The sequence below is a fragment of the Oncorhynchus masou genome, unplaced genomic scaffold (genome assembly GCF_036934945.1).
Source record: "Oncorhynchus masou masou isolate Uvic2021 unplaced genomic scaffold, UVic_Omas_1.1 unplaced_scaffold_1376, whole genome shotgun sequence".
Classification (NCBI taxonomy): Eukaryota; Metazoa; Chordata; class Actinopteri; order Salmoniformes; family Salmonidae; genus Oncorhynchus; species Oncorhynchus masou.
The window spans coordinates 112,501-129,421 of NW_027003669.1; the positions used below are offsets into that span (position 1 = coordinate 112,501).

The 16,921-nt window shown below is 45.0% G+C and overlaps 1 protein-coding gene across 1 annotated transcript in view; it reads left to right on the forward strand.

The window, feature by feature from the left end:
• The window catches only part of LOC135530545 (aryl hydrocarbon receptor nuclear translocator 2-like), a 132,922-nt gene that overhangs the window by 107,184 nt on the left and 8,817 nt on the right, over positions 1-16,921 (forward strand). The window contains 2 exon segments of the mRNA XM_064958846.1: positions 1-32; positions 12,764-12,914. The exon segment at positions 1-32 is cut by the window's left edge and continues 107 nt beyond it. Coding sequence (XP_064814918.1) covers positions 1-32; positions 12,764-12,914 — 183 coding nt within the window.

Sequence of the window (16,921 nt, forward strand, 5' to 3'; positions counted from 1 at the left end):
GGACTGGCAACAGACCCCCGTTCTCTGGCCAGGTACACACACACATACACACACACACAGGACTAACAACAGACCCTACCTTCTCAGGCCAGGTCTCTCACACACAGGACTAACAACAGACCCTACCTTCTCAGGCCAGGTCTCTCACACACAGGACTAACAACAGACCCTACCTTCTCAGGCCAGGTCTCTCACACACAGGACTAACAACAGACCCTACCTTCTCAGGCCAGGTCTCTCACACACAGGACTAACAACAGACCCTACCTTCTCAGGCCAGGTCTCTCACACACAGGACTAACAACAGACCCTACCTTCTCAGGCCAGGTAAAACACACAGACCTGAACATGTAGCAGAGATGATTTGTGTTGTGAGTAGAGTCAGACAGAATCCAGAAATCTGAAACTGTATAAATATCTGTAGAATCACTCCAGACTTGGTTCCATTCCAGATCTAATGCCTCGGTGTTGTAGGTGTTTTCTAGTCAGGCAGACGACACACTGATCACACACTGACTCCCATAGCTACTACAGAATGTAGGCTTCTCTGCTTTGGTTGACAACAGGAATCCTCTACTGCTAACCAATAGCATCATTAGCATTTCTAATGAAATGCATTTCAGTGGTCGCTGTGCAGATTCCCTCTCTCTTTCTCCTCGCTTCAGTGAATCTCATCAGCAGAGCCTGGTAATGTGTGTGTGTGTGTGTGTGTGTGTGTGTGTGTGTGTTTGTGTGTGTGTGTGTGTGTGTGTGTGTGTGTGTGTGTGTGTGTGTGTGTGTGTGTGTTTTCTCTGATCTGCATATCGGACCACACGACATGCGTGCTAAGGGGAGTGTGTTGAGCATATGGTGTTTAGCAGGCTCATTTGTCTTCTCAACCTACACCAGTAACACACACACACACGTCTCTCTGCTAGTCTAGTAAAACACACACGTCTCTCTACTAGTCTAGAACAACACACAAGTCTCTCTGCTAGTCTAGTAAAACACACACGTCTCTCTGCTAGTCTAGTAAAACACACACGTCTCTCTGCTGGTCTAGGAAAACACACACGTCTCTCTGCTAGTCTAGTAAAACACACACGTCTCTCTGCTAGTCTAGTAAAACACACACGTCTCTCTGCTAGTCTAGTACAACACACACGTCTCTCTGCTAGTCTAGTAAAACACACACGTCTCTCTGCTAGTCTAGTAAAACACACACGTCTCTCTACTAGTCTAGAACAACACACAAGTCTCTCTGCTAGTCTAGTAAAACACACACGTCTCTCTGCTAGTCTAGTAAAACACACACGTCTCTCTGCTGGTCTAGGAAAACACACACGTCTCTCTGCTAGTCTAGTAAAACACACACGTCTCTCTGCTAGTCTAGTAAAACACACACGTCTCTCTGCTAGTCTAGTACAACACACACGTCTCTCTGCTAGTCTAGTAAAACACACACGTCTCTCTGCTAGTCTAGTAAAACACACACGTCTCTCTGCTAGTCTAGAACAACAGACACGTCTCTCTGCTAGTCTAGTAAAACACACACGTCTCTCTGCTAGTCTAGTAAAACACACACGTCTCTCTGCTAGTCTAGTACAACACACACGTCTCTCTGCTAGTCTAGTAAAACACACACGTCTCTCTGCTAGTCTAGTAAAACACACACGTCTCTCTGCTAGTCTAGTAAAACACACACGTCTCTGCTAGTCTAGTAAAACACACACGTCTCTCTGCTAGTCTAGTAAAACACACACGTCTCTTTGCTAGTCTAGTACAACACACACGTCTCTCTGCTAGTCTAGTAAAACACACACGTCTCTCTGCTAGTCTAGTACAACACACACGTCTCTGCTAGTCTAGTAAAACACACACGTCTCTCTGCTAGTCTAGTAAAACACACACGTCTCTCTGCTAGTCTAGTAAAACACACACGTCTCTGCTAGTCTAGTACAACACACACGTCTCTCTGCTAGACTAGTACAACACACACGTCTCTCTGCTAGTCTAGTAAAACACACACGTCTCTGCTAGTCTAGTAACACACACACGTCTCTCTGCTAGTCTCGTACAACACACACGTCTCTGCTAGTCTTCTAGTACAACACACACGTCTCTCTGCTAGTCTAGTACAACACACACGTCTCTCTGCTAGTCTAGTAAAACACACACGTCTCTCTGCTAGTCTAGTAAAACACACACGTCTCTGCTAGTCTAGTACAACACACACGTCTCTCTGCTAGACTAGTACAACACACACGTCTCTCTGCTAGTCTAGTAAAACACACACACGTCTCTCTGCTAGTCTCGTACAAAACACACGTCTCTGCTAGTCTAGTACAACACACACGTCTCTCTGCTAGTCTAGTAAAACACACACGTCTCTCTGCTAGTCTAGTAAAACACACACGTCTCTCTGCTAGTCTAGTAAAACACACACGTCTCTCTGCTAGTCTAGTAAAACACACACGTCTCTCTGCTAGTCTAGTAAAACACACACGTCTCTGCTAGTCTAGTACAACACACACGTCTCTCTGCTAGTCTAGTAAAACACACACGTCTCTGCTAGTCTAGTAACACACACACGTCTCTGCTAGTGTAGTACAACACACACGTCTCTCTGCTAGTCTAGTAAAACACACACGTCTCTGCTAGTCTAGTAACACACACACGTCTCTGCTAGTCTAGTACAACACACACGTCTCTCTGCTAGTCTATTAAAACACACACGTCTCTCTGCTAGTCTAGTAAAACACACACGTCTCTCTGCTAGTCTCGTAAAAAACACACGTCTCTGCTAGTCTAGTAAAACACACACGTCTCTCTGCTAGTCTAGTAAAACACACACGTCTCTCTGCTAGTCTAGTAAAACACACACGTCTCTCTGCTAGTCTAGTAAAACACACACGTCTCTCTGCTAGTCTAGTAAAACACACACGTCTCTCTGCTAGTCTAGTACAACACACACGTCTCTCTGCTAGTCTAGTACAACACACACGTCTCTCTGCTAGTCTAGTACAACACACACGTCTCTGCTAGTCTAGTAAAACACACACGTCTCTCTGCTAGTCTAGTAAAACACACACGTCTCTCTGCTAGTCTAGTAAAACACACACGTCTCTGCTAGTCTAGTACAACACACACGTCTCTCTGCTAGACTAGTACAACACACACGTCTCTCTGCTAGTCTAGTAAAACACACACGTCTCTGCTAGTCTAGTAACACACACGTCTCTCTGCTAGTCTCGTACAACACACACGTCTCTGCTAGTCTAGTTCAACACACACGTCTCTCTGCTAGTCTAGTACAACACACACGTCTCTCTGCTAGTCTAGTAAAACACACACGTCTCTCTGCTAGTCTAGTAAAACACACACGTCTCTGCTAGTCTAGTACAACACACACGTCTCTCTGCTAGACTAGTACAACACACACGTCTCTCTGCTAGTCTAGTAAAACACACACACGTCTCTCTGCTAGTCTCGTACAAAACACACGTCTCTGCTAGTCTAGTACAACACACACGTCTCTGCTAGTCTAGTAAAACACACACGTCTCTCTGCTAGTCTAGTAAAACACACACGTCTCTGCTAGTCTAGTACAACACACACGTCTCTCTGCTAGACTAGTACAACACACACGTCTCTCTGCTAGTCTAGTAAAACACACACACGTCTCTCTGCTAGTCTCGTACAAAACACACGTCTCTGCTAGTCTAGTACAACACACACGTCTCTGCTAGTCTAGTAAAACACACACGTCTCTCTGCTAGTCTAGTAAAACACACACGTCTCTGCTAGTCTAGTACAACACACACATCTCTCTGCTAGTCTAGTAAAACACACACGTCTCTGCTAGTCTAGTAACACACACACGTCTCTGCTAGTCTAGTACAACACACACGTCTCTCTGCTAGTCTAGTACAACACACACGTCTCTCTGCTAGTCTAGTAAAACACACACGTCTCTCTGCTAGTCTAGTAAAACACACACGTCTCTCTGCTAGTCTTGTACAACACACACGTCTCTGCTAGTCTAGTACAACACACACGTCTCTGCTAGTCTAGTACAACACACACGTCTCTCTGCTAGACTAGTAAAACACACACGTCTCTCTGCTAGTCTAGTAAAACACACACGTCTCTCTGCTAGTCTAGTAAAACACACACGTCTCTGCTAGTCTAGTACAACACACACGTCTCTCTGCTAGTCTCGTAAAACACACACGTCTCTGCTAGTCTAGTAACACACACACGTCTCTCTGCTAGTCTCGTACAACACACACGTCTCTGCTAGTCTAGTACAACACACACGTCTCTCTGCTAGACTAGTAAACACACACGTCTCTCTGCTAGTCTAGTAAAACACACACGTCTCTGCTAGTCAACTAACACACACACGTCTCTCTGCTAGTCTCGTACAACACACACGTCTCTGCTAGTCTAGTACAACACACACGTCTCTCTGCTAGACTAGTAAAACACACACGTCTCTCTGCTAGACTAGTAAAACACACACGTCTCTCTGCTAGTCTAGTAAAACACACACGTCTCTCTGCTAGTCTAGTAAAACACACACGTCTCTCTGCTAGTCTAGTAAAACACACACGTCTCTCTGCTAGTCTAGTACAACACACACGTCTCTCTGCTAGTCTAGTAAAACACACACGTCTCTCTGCTAGTCTAGTAAAACACACACGTCTCTCTGCTAGTCTAGTAAAACACACACGTCTCTCTGCTAGTCTAGTAAAACACACACGTCTCTCTGCTAGTCTAGTAAAACACACACGTCTCTGCTAGTCTAGTAAAACACACACGTCTCTGCTAGTCTAGTAAAACACACACGTCTCTCTGCTAGTCTAGTAAAACACACACGTCTCTCTGCTAGTCTAGTAAAACACACACGTCTCTCTGCTAGTCTAGTACAACACACACGTCTCTGCTAGTCTAGTAAAACACACACGTCTCTCTGCTAGTCTAGTAAAACACACACGTCTCTCTGCTAGTCTAGTAAAACACACACGTCTCTGCTAGTCTAGTACAACACACACGTCTCTCTGCTAGACTAGTACAACACACACGTCTCTCTGCTAGTCTAGTAAAACACACACGTCTCTGCTAGTCTAGTAACACACACACGTCTCTCTGCTAGTCTCGTACAACACACACGTCTCTGCTAGTCTTCTAGTACAACACACACGTCTCTCTGCTAGTCTAGTACAACACACACGTCTCTCTGCTAGTCTAGTAAAACACACACGTCTCTCTGCTAGTCTAGTAAAACACACACGTCTCTGCTAGTCTAGTACAACACACGTCTCTCTGCTAGACTAGTACAACACACACGTCTCTCTGCTAGTCTAGTAAAACACACACACGTCTCTCTGCTAGTCTCGTACAAAACACACGTCTCTGCTAGTCTAGTACAACACACACGTCTCTCTGCTAGTCTAGTAAAACACACACGTCTCTCTGCTAGTCTAGTAAAACACACACGTCTCTCTGCTAGTCTAGTAAAACACACACGTCTCTCTGCTAGTCTAGTAAAACACACACGTCTCTCTGCTAGTCTAGTAAAACACACACGTCTCTGCTAGTCTAGTACAACACACACGTCTCTCTGCTAGTCTAGTAAAACACACACGTCTCTGCTAGTCTAGTAACACACACACGTCTCTGCTAGTCTAGTACAACACACACGTCTCTCTGCTAGTCTAGTAAAACACACACGTCTCTGCTAGTCTAGTAACACACACACGTCTCTGCTAGTCTAGTACAACACACACGTCTCTCTGCTAGTCTAGTAAAACACACACGTCTCTCTGCTAGTCTAGTAAAACACACACGTCTCTCTGCTAGTCTCGTAAAAAACACACGTCTCTGCTAGTCTAGTAAAACACACACGTCTCTCTGCTAGTCTAGTAAAACACACACGTCTCTCTGCTAGTCTAGTAAAACACACACGTCTCTCTGCTAGTCTAGTAAAACACACACGTCTCTCTGCTAGTCTAGTAAAACACACACGTCTCTCTGCTAGTCTAGTAAAACACACACGTCTCTCTGCTAGTCTAGTACAACACACACGTCTCTCTGCTAGTCTAGTAAAACACACACGTCTCTCTGCTAGTCTAGTACAACACACACGTCTCTGCTAGTCTAGTAAAACACACACGTCTCTCTGCTAGTCTAGTAAAACACACACGTCTCTCTGCTAGTCTAGTAAAACACACACGTCTCTGCTAGTCTAGTACAACACACACGTCTCTCTGCTAGACTAGTACAACACACACGTCTCTCTGCTAGTCTAGTAAAACACACACGTCTCTGCTAGTCTAGTAACACACACGTCTCTCTGCTAGTCTCGTACAACACACACGTCTCTGCTAGTCTAGTTCAACACACACGTCTCTCTGCTAGTCTAGTACAACACACACGTCTCTCTGCTAGTCTAGTAAAACACACACGTCTCTCTGCTAGTCTAGTAAAACACACACGTCTCTGCTAGTCTAGTACAACACACACGTCTCTCTGCTAGACTAGTACAACACACACGTCTCTCTGCTAGTCTAGTAAAACACACACACGTCTCTCTGCTAGTCTCGTACAAAACACACGTCTCTGCTAGTCTAGTACAACACACACGTCTCTGCTAGTCTAGTAAAACACACATGTCTCTCTGCTAGTCTAGTAAAACACACACGTCTCTGCTAGTCTAGTACAACACACACGTCTCTCTGCTAGACTAGTACAACACACACGTCTCTCTGCTAGTCTAGTAAAACACACACACGTCTCTCTGCTAGTCTCGTACAAAACACACGTCTCTGCTAGTCTAGTACAACACACACGTCTCTGCTAGTCTAGTAAAACACACACGTCTCTCTGCTAGTCTAGTAAAACACACACGTCTCTGCTAGTCTAGTACACACACACATCTCTCTGCTAGTCTAGTAAAACACACACGTCTCTGCTAGTCTAGTAACACACACACGTCTCTGCTAGTCTAGTACAACACACACGTCTCTCTGCTAGTCTAGAACAACACACACGTCTCTCTGCTAGTCTAGTAAAACACACACGTCTCTCTGCTAGTCTAGTAAAACACACACGTCTCTCTGCTAGTCTAGTAAAACACACACGTCTCTCTGCTTGTCTTGTACAACACACACGTCTCTGCTAGTCTAGTACAACACACACGTCTCTGCTAGTCTAGTACAACACACACGTCTCTCTGCTAGACTAGTAAAACACACACGTCTCTCTGCTAGTCTAGTAAAACACACACGTCTCTCTGCTAGTCTAGTAAAACACACACGTCTCTCTGCTAGTCTAGTAAAACACACACGTCTCTGCTAGTCTAGTACAACACACACGTCTCTCTGCTAGTCTCGTAAAACACACACGTCTCTGCTAGTCTAGTAACACACACACGTCTCTCTGCTAGTCTCGTACAACACACACGTCTCTGCTAGTCTAGTACAACACACACGTCTCTCTGCTAGACTAGTAAACACACACGTCTCTCTGCTAGTCTAGTAAAACACACACGTCTCTCTGCTAGTCTAGTAAAACACACACGTCTCTCTGCTAGTCTAGTACAACACACACGTCTCTGCTAGTCTAGTAAAACACACACGTCTCTCTGCTAGTCTAGTAAAACACACACGTCTCTCTGCTAGTCTAGTAAAACACACACGTCTCTGCTAGTCTAGTACAACACACACGTCTCTCTGCTAGACTAGTACAACACACACGTCTCTCTGCTAGTCTAGTAAAACACACACGTCTCTGCTAGTCTAGTAACACACACGTCTCTCTGCTAGTCTCGTACAACACACACGTCTCTGCTAGTCTAGTTCAACACACACGTCTCTCTGCTAGTCTAGTACAACACACACGTCTCTCTGCTAGTCTAGTAAAACACACACGTCTCTCTGCTAGTCTAGTAAAACACACACGTCTCTGCTAGTCTAGTACAACACACACGTCTCTCTGCTAGACTAGTACAACACACACGTCTCTCTGCTAGTCTAGTAAAACACACACACGTCTCTCTGCTAGTCTCGTACAAAACACACGTCTCTGCTAGTCTAGTACAACACACACGTCTCTGCTAGTCTAGTAAAACACACACGTCTCTCTGCTAGTCTAGTAAAACACACACGTCTCTGCTAGTCTAGTACAACACACACGTCTCTCTGCTAGACTAGTACAACACACACGTCTCTCTGCTAGTCTAGTAAAACACACACACGTCTCTCTGCTAGTCTCGTACAAAACACACGTCTCTGCTAGTCTAGTACAACACACACGTCTCTGCTAGTCTAGTAAAACACACACGTCTCTCTGCTAGTCTAGTAAAACACACACGTCTCTGCTAGTCTAGTACAACACACACATCTCTCTGCTAGTCTAGTAAAACACACACGTCTCTGCTAGTCTAGTAACACACACACGTCTCTGCTAGTCTAGTACAACACACACGTCTCTCTGCTAGTCTAGTACAACACACACGTCTCTCTGCTAGTCTAGTAAAACACACACGTCTCTCTGCTAGTCTAGTAAAACACACACGTCTCTCTGCTAGTCTTGTACAACACACACGTCTCTGCTAGTCTAGTACAACACACACGTCTCTGCTAGTCTAGTACAACACACACGTCTCTCTGCTAGACTAGTAAAACACACACGTCTCTCTGCTAGTCTAGTAAAACACACACGTCTCTCTGCTAGTCTAGTAAAACACACACGTCTCTCTGCTAGTCTAGTAAAACACACACGTCTCTGCTAGTCTAGTACAACACACACGTCTCTCTGCTAGTCTCGTAAAACACACACGTCTCTGCTAGTCTAGTAAGACACACACGTCTCTCTGCTAGTCTCGTACAACACACACGTCTCTGCTAGTCTAGTACAACACACACGTCTCTCTGCTAGACTAGTAAACACACACGTCTCTCTGCTAGTCTAGTAAAACACACACGTCTCTGCTAGTCAACTAACACACACACGTCTCTCTGCTAGTCTCGTACAACACACACGTCTCTGCTAGTCTAGTACAACACACACGTCTCTCTGCTAGACTAGTAAAACACACACGTCTCTCTGCTAGACTAGTAAAACACACACGTCTCTCTGCTAGTCTAGTAAAACACACACGTCTCTCTGCTAGTCTAGTAAAACACACACGTCTCTCTGCTAGTCTAGTAAAACACACACGTCTCTGCTAGTCTAGTACAACACACACGTCTCTCTGCTAGACTAGTAAAACACACACGTCTCTCTGCTAGTCTAGTAAAACACACACGTCTCTCTGCTAGTCTAGTAAAACACACACGTCTCTCTGCTAGTCTAGTACAACACGCACGTCTCTCTGCTAGTCTAGTACAACACGCACGTCTCTCTGCTAGTCTAGTACAACACGCACGTCTCTCTGCTAGTCTAGTACAACACGCACGTCTCTCTGCTAGTCTAGTAAAACACACACGTCTCTCTGCTAGTCTAGTACAACACACACGTCTCTGCTAGTCTAGTAAAACACACACGTCTCTCTGCTAGTCTAGTAAAACACACACGTCTCTCTGCTAGTCTAGTAAAACACACACGTCTCTGCTAGTCTAGTACAACACACACGTCTCTCTGCTAGACTAGTACAACACACACGTCTCTCTGCTAGTCTAGTAAATCACACACGTCTCTGCTAGTCTAGTAACACACACGTCTCTCTGCTAGTCTCGTACAACACACACGTCTCTGCTAGTCTAGTTCAACACACACGTCTCTCTGCTAGTCTAGTACAACACACACGTCTCTCTGCTAGTCTAGTAAAACACACACGTCTCTCTGCTAGTCTAGTAAAACACACACGTCTCTGCTAGTCTAGTACAACACACACGTCTCTCTGCTAGACTAGTACAACACACACGTCTCTCTGCTAGTCTAGTAAAACACACACACGTCTCTCTGCTAGTCTCGTACAAAACACACGTCTCTGCTAGTCTAGTACAACACACACGTCTCTGCTAGTCTAGTAAAACACACACGTCTCTCTGCTAGTCTAGTAAAACACACACGTCTCTGCTAGTCTAGTACAACACACACGTCTCTCTGCTAGACTAGTACAACACACACGTCTCTCTGCTAGTCTAGTAAAACACACACACGTCTCTCTGCTAGTCTCGTACAAAACACACGTCTCTGCTAGTCTAGTACAACACACACGTCTCTGCTAGTCTAGTAAAACACACACGTCTCTCTGCTAGTCTAGTAAAACACACACGTCTCTGCTAGTCTAGTACAAACACACACATCTCTCTGCTAGTCTAGTAAAACACACACGTCTCTGCTAGTCTAGTAACACACACACGTCTCTGCTAGTACAACACACACGTCTCTCTGCTAGTCTAGTACAACACACACGTCTCTCTGCTAGTCTAGTAAAACACACACGTCTCTCTGCTAGTCTAGTAAAACACACACGTCTCTCTGCTAGTCTAGTACAACACACACGTCTCTGCTAGTCTAGTACAACACACACGTCTCTGCTAGTCTAGTACAACACACACGTCTCTCTGCTAGACTAGTAAAACACACACGTCTCTCTGCTAGTCTAGTAAAACACACACGTCTCTCTGCTAGTCTAGTAAAACACACACGTCTCTCTGCTAGTCTAGTAAAACACACACGTCTCTGCTAGTCTAGTACAACACACACGTCTCTCTGCTAGTCTCGTAAAACACACACGTCTCTGCTAGTCTAGTAACACACACACGTCTCTCTGCTAGTCTCGTACAACACACACGTCTCTGCTAGTCTAGTACAACACACACGTCTCTCTGCTAGACTAGTAAACACACACGTCTCTCTGCTAGTCTAGTAAAACACACACGTCTCTCTGCTAGTCTAGTAAAACACACACGTCTCTCTGCTAGTCTAGTACAACACACACGTCTCTGCTAGTCTAGTAAAACACACACGTCTCTCTGCTAGTCTAGTAAAACACACACGTCTCTCTGCTAGTCTAGTAAAACACACACGTCTCTGCTAGTCTAGTACAACACACACGTCTCTCTGCTAGACTAGTACAACACACACGTCTCTCTGCTAGTCTAGTAAAACACACACGTCTCTGCTAGTCTAGTAACACACACGTCTCTCTGCTAGTCTCGTACAACACACACGTCTCTGCTAGTCTAGTTCAACACACACGTCTCTCTGCTAGTCTAGTACAACACACACGTCTCTCTGCTAGTCTAGTAAAACACACACGTCTCTCTGCTAGTCTAGTAAAACACACACGTCTCTGCTAGTCTAGTACAACACACACGTCTCTCTGCTAGACTAGTACAACACACACGTCTCTCTGCTAGTCTAGTAAAACACACACACGTCTCTCTGCTAGTCTCGTACAAAACACACGTCTCTGCTAGTCTAGTACAACACACACGTCTCTGCTAGTCTAGTAAAACACACACGTCTCTCTGCTAGTCTAGTAAAACACACACGTCTCTGCTAGTCTAGTACAACACACACGTCTCTCTGCTAGACTAGTACAACACACACGTCTCTCTGCTAGTCTAGTAAAACACACACACGTCTCTCTGCTAGTCTCGTACAAAACACACGTCTCTGCTAGTCTAGTACAACACACACGTCTCTGCTAGTCTAGTAAAACACACACGTCTCTCTGCTAGTCTAGTAAAACACACACGTCTCTGCTAGTCTAGTACAACACACACATCTCTCTGCTAGTCTAGTAAAACACACACGTCTCTGCTAGTCTAGTAACACACACACGTCTCTGCTAGTCTAGTACAACACACACGTCTCTGCTAGTCTAGTACAACACACACATCTCTCTGCTAGTCTAGTAAAACACACACGTCTCTGCTAGTCTAGTAACACACACACGTCTCTGCTAGTCTAGTACAACACACACGTCTCTCTGCTAGTCTAGTACAACACACACGTCTCTCTGCTAGTCTAGTAAAACACACACGTCTCTCTGCTAGTCTAGTAAAACACACACGTCTCTCTGCTAGTCTTGTACAACACACACGTCTCTGCTAGTCTAGTACAACACACACGTCTCTGCTAGTCTAGTACAACACACACGTCTCTCTGCTAGTCTAGTACAACACACACGTCTCTCTGCTAGTCTAGTACAACACACACGTCTCTCTGCTAGTCTAGTAAAACACACACGTCTCTCTGCTAGTCTAGTACAACACACACGTCTCTCTGCTAGTCTAGTAAAACACACACGTCTCTCTGCTAGTCTAGTAAAACACACACGTCTCTCTGCTAGTCTAGTAAAACACACACGTCTCTCTGCTAGTCTAGTACAACACACACGTCTCTCTGCTAGTCTAGTACAACACACACGTCTCTCTGCTAGTCTAGTAAAACACACACGTCTCTCTGCTAGTCTAGTAAAACACACACGTCTCTCTGCTAGTCTAGTAAAACACACACGTCTCTCTGCTAGTCTAGTAAAACACACACGTCTCTCTGCTAGTCTAGTAAAACACACACGTCTCTCTGCTAGTCTAGTACAACACACACGTCTCTCTGCTAGTCTAGTAAAACACACACGTCTCTCTGCTAGTCTAGTAAAACACACACGTCTCTCTGCTAGTCTAGTAAAACACACACGTCTCTCTGCTAGTCTAGTAAAACACACACGTCTCTCTGCTAGTCTAGTAAAACACACATGTCTCTCTGCTAGTCTAGTAAAACACACACTCAACTCTTTTTCCTTCTCTCTCTCTCTATCCAGTCCACTAAGGCCCAGTCCAGTCCGTTTGGGATAGGCTCCGGCCACAGTTACCAAGGAGACCCATCTTCCTATAGCCCCCTGTCCTCCCCTGCCACCTCATCGCCCAGCGGCAATGCCTACTCTGGACTGGCCAACCGGAGCACGGCGTTTGGTAAGTACCAGCCAATCACAGCAAAGCATTCCATCAAAAAGATGTTTGTCTCATTCTCTTCCAGGATTTATCCAATCATGTTTGATCAGTGATAACATTAAAGGGTGTGTGTGTATGTACATACTATGGGATGCTGCTTTCTAGGCAGAGTTGCAAAGAAAAAGCCATATCTCAGACTGGCCAATAAAAATAAAAGATTAAGATGGTCAAAAGAACACAGACACTGGACAGAGGAACTCTGCCTAGAAGGCCAGCATCCCAGAGTCACCTCTTCACTGTTGACGTTGAGACTGGTGTTTTGTGGGTACTATTTAATGAAGCTGCCAGTTGAGGACTTGTGAGGCGCTTGTTTCTCAAACTAGACACTCTAATGTACTTGTCCTCTTGCTATGTTGTGTACCGGGGCCTCCCACTCCTCTTTCTATTCTGGTTAGAAACAGTTTGCGCTGTTATGTGAAGGGAGTAGTACACAGCGTTGTACGAGATCTTCAGTTCCTTGGCAATTTCTCACATGGAATAGCCATCATTTCACAGAACAAGAATAGACTGACACGTTTCAGAAGAAAGTTCTTTGTTTCTGGCCATTTTGAGCCTGTAATTGAACCCATTAATGCTGATGCTCCAGATACTTAACTAGTCTAAAGAAGGACAGTTGTATTGCTTCTTTAATCAGAACAACAGTTTTCAGCTGTGCTAACATAATTGCAAGGGTTTTCTAATGATCAAATAGCCTTTTAAAATGATAAACTTGGATTAGCTAACACAACGTGGCATTGGAACACAGGAGTGATGGTTGCTGATAATGGACCTCTGTACGCCAATGTAGATATTGTAACGGTTCTCGTCTGTCGAAGGAGAAGCGGACCAAAATGCAGCGTGGTGGTTATTCATGTTCTTTAATGAAAAGGAACTCGACATGAAATAACTAACAATACAAAAACAACAAACAGAACGTGAAAACCTATACAGCCTATCTGGTGACAACAATCACAGAGACAGGAACAATCACCCACGAAATACTCAAAGAATATGGCTGCCTAAATATGGTTCCCAATCAGAGACAACGATAAACACCTGCCTCTGATTGAGAACCACTCCAGACAGCCATAGACTATGCTAGATACCCCCACTAAACCATACACCCAATACCTAACAAAACCCCAAGACAAAACACACCACAATAAACCCATGTCACACCCTGGCCTGACCTAATAAATAAAGACGAACACAATATATTTCGACCAGGGCGTGACAGATATTCCATAAAAATAATCTGCCGTTTCCAGCTACAATAGTCATTTACAACATTAACAATGTCTACACTGTATTTCAGATCAATTTGATGTTATTTTAATGGACAAAAAAAAAGTATTTTCTTTCAAAACAAATATATATAATTTGGGGAAAGTTATTTAACCAAACCTGGGTCCTAACCTACAAACCTGGGTCCTAACCTACAAACCTGGGTCCTAACCTACAAACCTGGGTCCTAACCTACAAACCTGGGTCCTAACCTACAAACCTGGGTCCTAACCTACAGGTTTTGGTGCAGTCTTTGTTCCTGCCAAGCACTTGCACACCTGACTCTTCTCTGAGGAGTTGAATTCAAAGCCTGGGACAGCCTGTATCTTTCATGATTGGCCGCTTGGGTTCATGTTGAGGCTTTCACAGTGTTCTCTTGAAAAAGCCTGAAAATAGTAGGAATTGGAAATGTCTGTTCTTGTCCTCATAGCCCGTGTGTGTGTGTGGGGGGGGGGGGTCCGTATCATCAGGCTGTCTACGCTCTGCTATAGTGACATACCAACCTCTTAACATTCTGTCTGATATTCTAACATCCCTGTGGGACAGCAGTGGGTCTTCATTAATGTGGCATGTTTCTCTCCTCTTAACACTTCACTGGCGGAATCTGCTTTACGTATATTTAACATCCACACACACACAGCACGTTTAACACACTCACACAGCACGTTTAACATCCACACACACAGCACGTTTAACATCCACTCACACAGCACGTTTAACACACACACACACACAGCACGTTTAACACACACACACAGCACGTTTAACACACACACACAGCACGTTTAACACACACACACAGCACGTTTAACACACTCACACTGCACGTTTAACATCCACACACACAGCACGTTTAACACACACAGCACGTTTAACACACTCACACAGCACATTTAACACACTCACACAGCACGTTTAACACACTCACACAGCACGTTTAACACACTCACACAGCACGTTTAACACACTCACACAGCACGTTTAACACACTCACACAGCACGTTTAACACACACACACAGCACGTTTAACACACTCACACAGCACGTTTAACACACACACACAGCACGTTTAACACACTCACACAGCACGTTTAACACACACACACAGCACGTTTAACACACTCACACAGCACGTTTAACACACGCACACAGCACGTTTAACACACTCACACAGCACGTTTAACACACGCACACAGCACGTTTAACACACACACACACACACACACACAGCACGTTTAACACACACACACACACAGCAAGTTTAACACACGCACACACAGCACGTTTAACACACGCACACACAGCACGTTTAATACACACACACACACAGCACGTTTAACACACACACACAGCACGTTTAACACACACACACACACAACACGTTTAACACACACACAGCACGTTTAACACACACACACAGCACATTTAACACACACACACACAGCACGTTTAATACACACACACACACAGCACGTTCAACACACACACACAGCACGTTTAACACACACACAGCACGTTTAACACACACACACACAGCACGTTTAACACACACACACAGCACGTTTAACACACACACACACACAGCACGTTTAATACACACACAGCACGTTTAACACACACACACAGCCATTACCCCTTTCACCCCATGACTTCAGATCGGGTGAGAGGATCCCAGGCATGCCAAATGAGGTTACCCAAACATATTTGTGCGCACACACACACACACACACACACACACACGCAGGAATGTGAAAACATTGTGAACATATCCTTTAGGGTGATTTTAGAAGTGAAGTGTTGACAGTACAGTGTACGTCCTTGTCTTTTGGGATATGTGAGGTCATGTTTTAGCAATGTACCATCTCCACAAAGGAAACCTGGTAACATACCTAAACCTCTCCATGTGGGCTGTGCACTGACTATCTCTGTTGGACTAGTCATTCATAGGGTAGAGGTTAAAGGTCAAAGCTAAACGTACTATGTGCTGGGGTTGCCTTGCAGTCCAACCAAGAGGAATGGAATCCACAGCAGATATTCAACAGCTACAGGGTGAAAGCAGTGTTTTTGATGACAGATGTTGCTGTCGTTACATATGAGACATTAAAAATGGAGTAGAACAGACGGCAGCACTTTCATAAATCTCTCCCCCTCAGTCGTCCAGAATCTGTCCTCTCTCTATCCTCTCTGTCTATCTCTATCCTCTCTGTCTATCTCTCCCCCTCAGTCGTCCAGAATCTGTCCTCTCTCTATCCTCTCTGTCTATCTCTATCCTCTCTGTCTATCTCTATCCTCTCTGTCTATCTCTCCCCCTCAGTCGTCCAGAATCTGTCCTCTCTCTATCCTCTCTGTCTATCTCTATCCTCTCTGTCTATCTCTCCCCCTCAGTCGTCCAGAATCTGTCCTCTCTCTTTCCTCTCTGTCTATCTCTATCCTCTCTGTCTATCTCTCCCCCTCAGTCGTCCAGAATCTGTCCTCTCTCTATCCTCTCTGTCTATCTCTATCCTCTCTGTCTATCTCTATCCTCTCTGTCTATCTCTCCCCCTCAGTCGTCCAGAATCTGTCCTCTCTCTATCCTCTCTGTCTTTCTCTCCCCCTCAGTCGTCCAGAATCTGTCCTCTCTCTATCCTCTCTGTCTATCTCTATCCTCTCTGTCTATCTCTCCCCCTCAGTCGTCCAGAATCTGTCCTCTCTCTATCCTCTCTGTC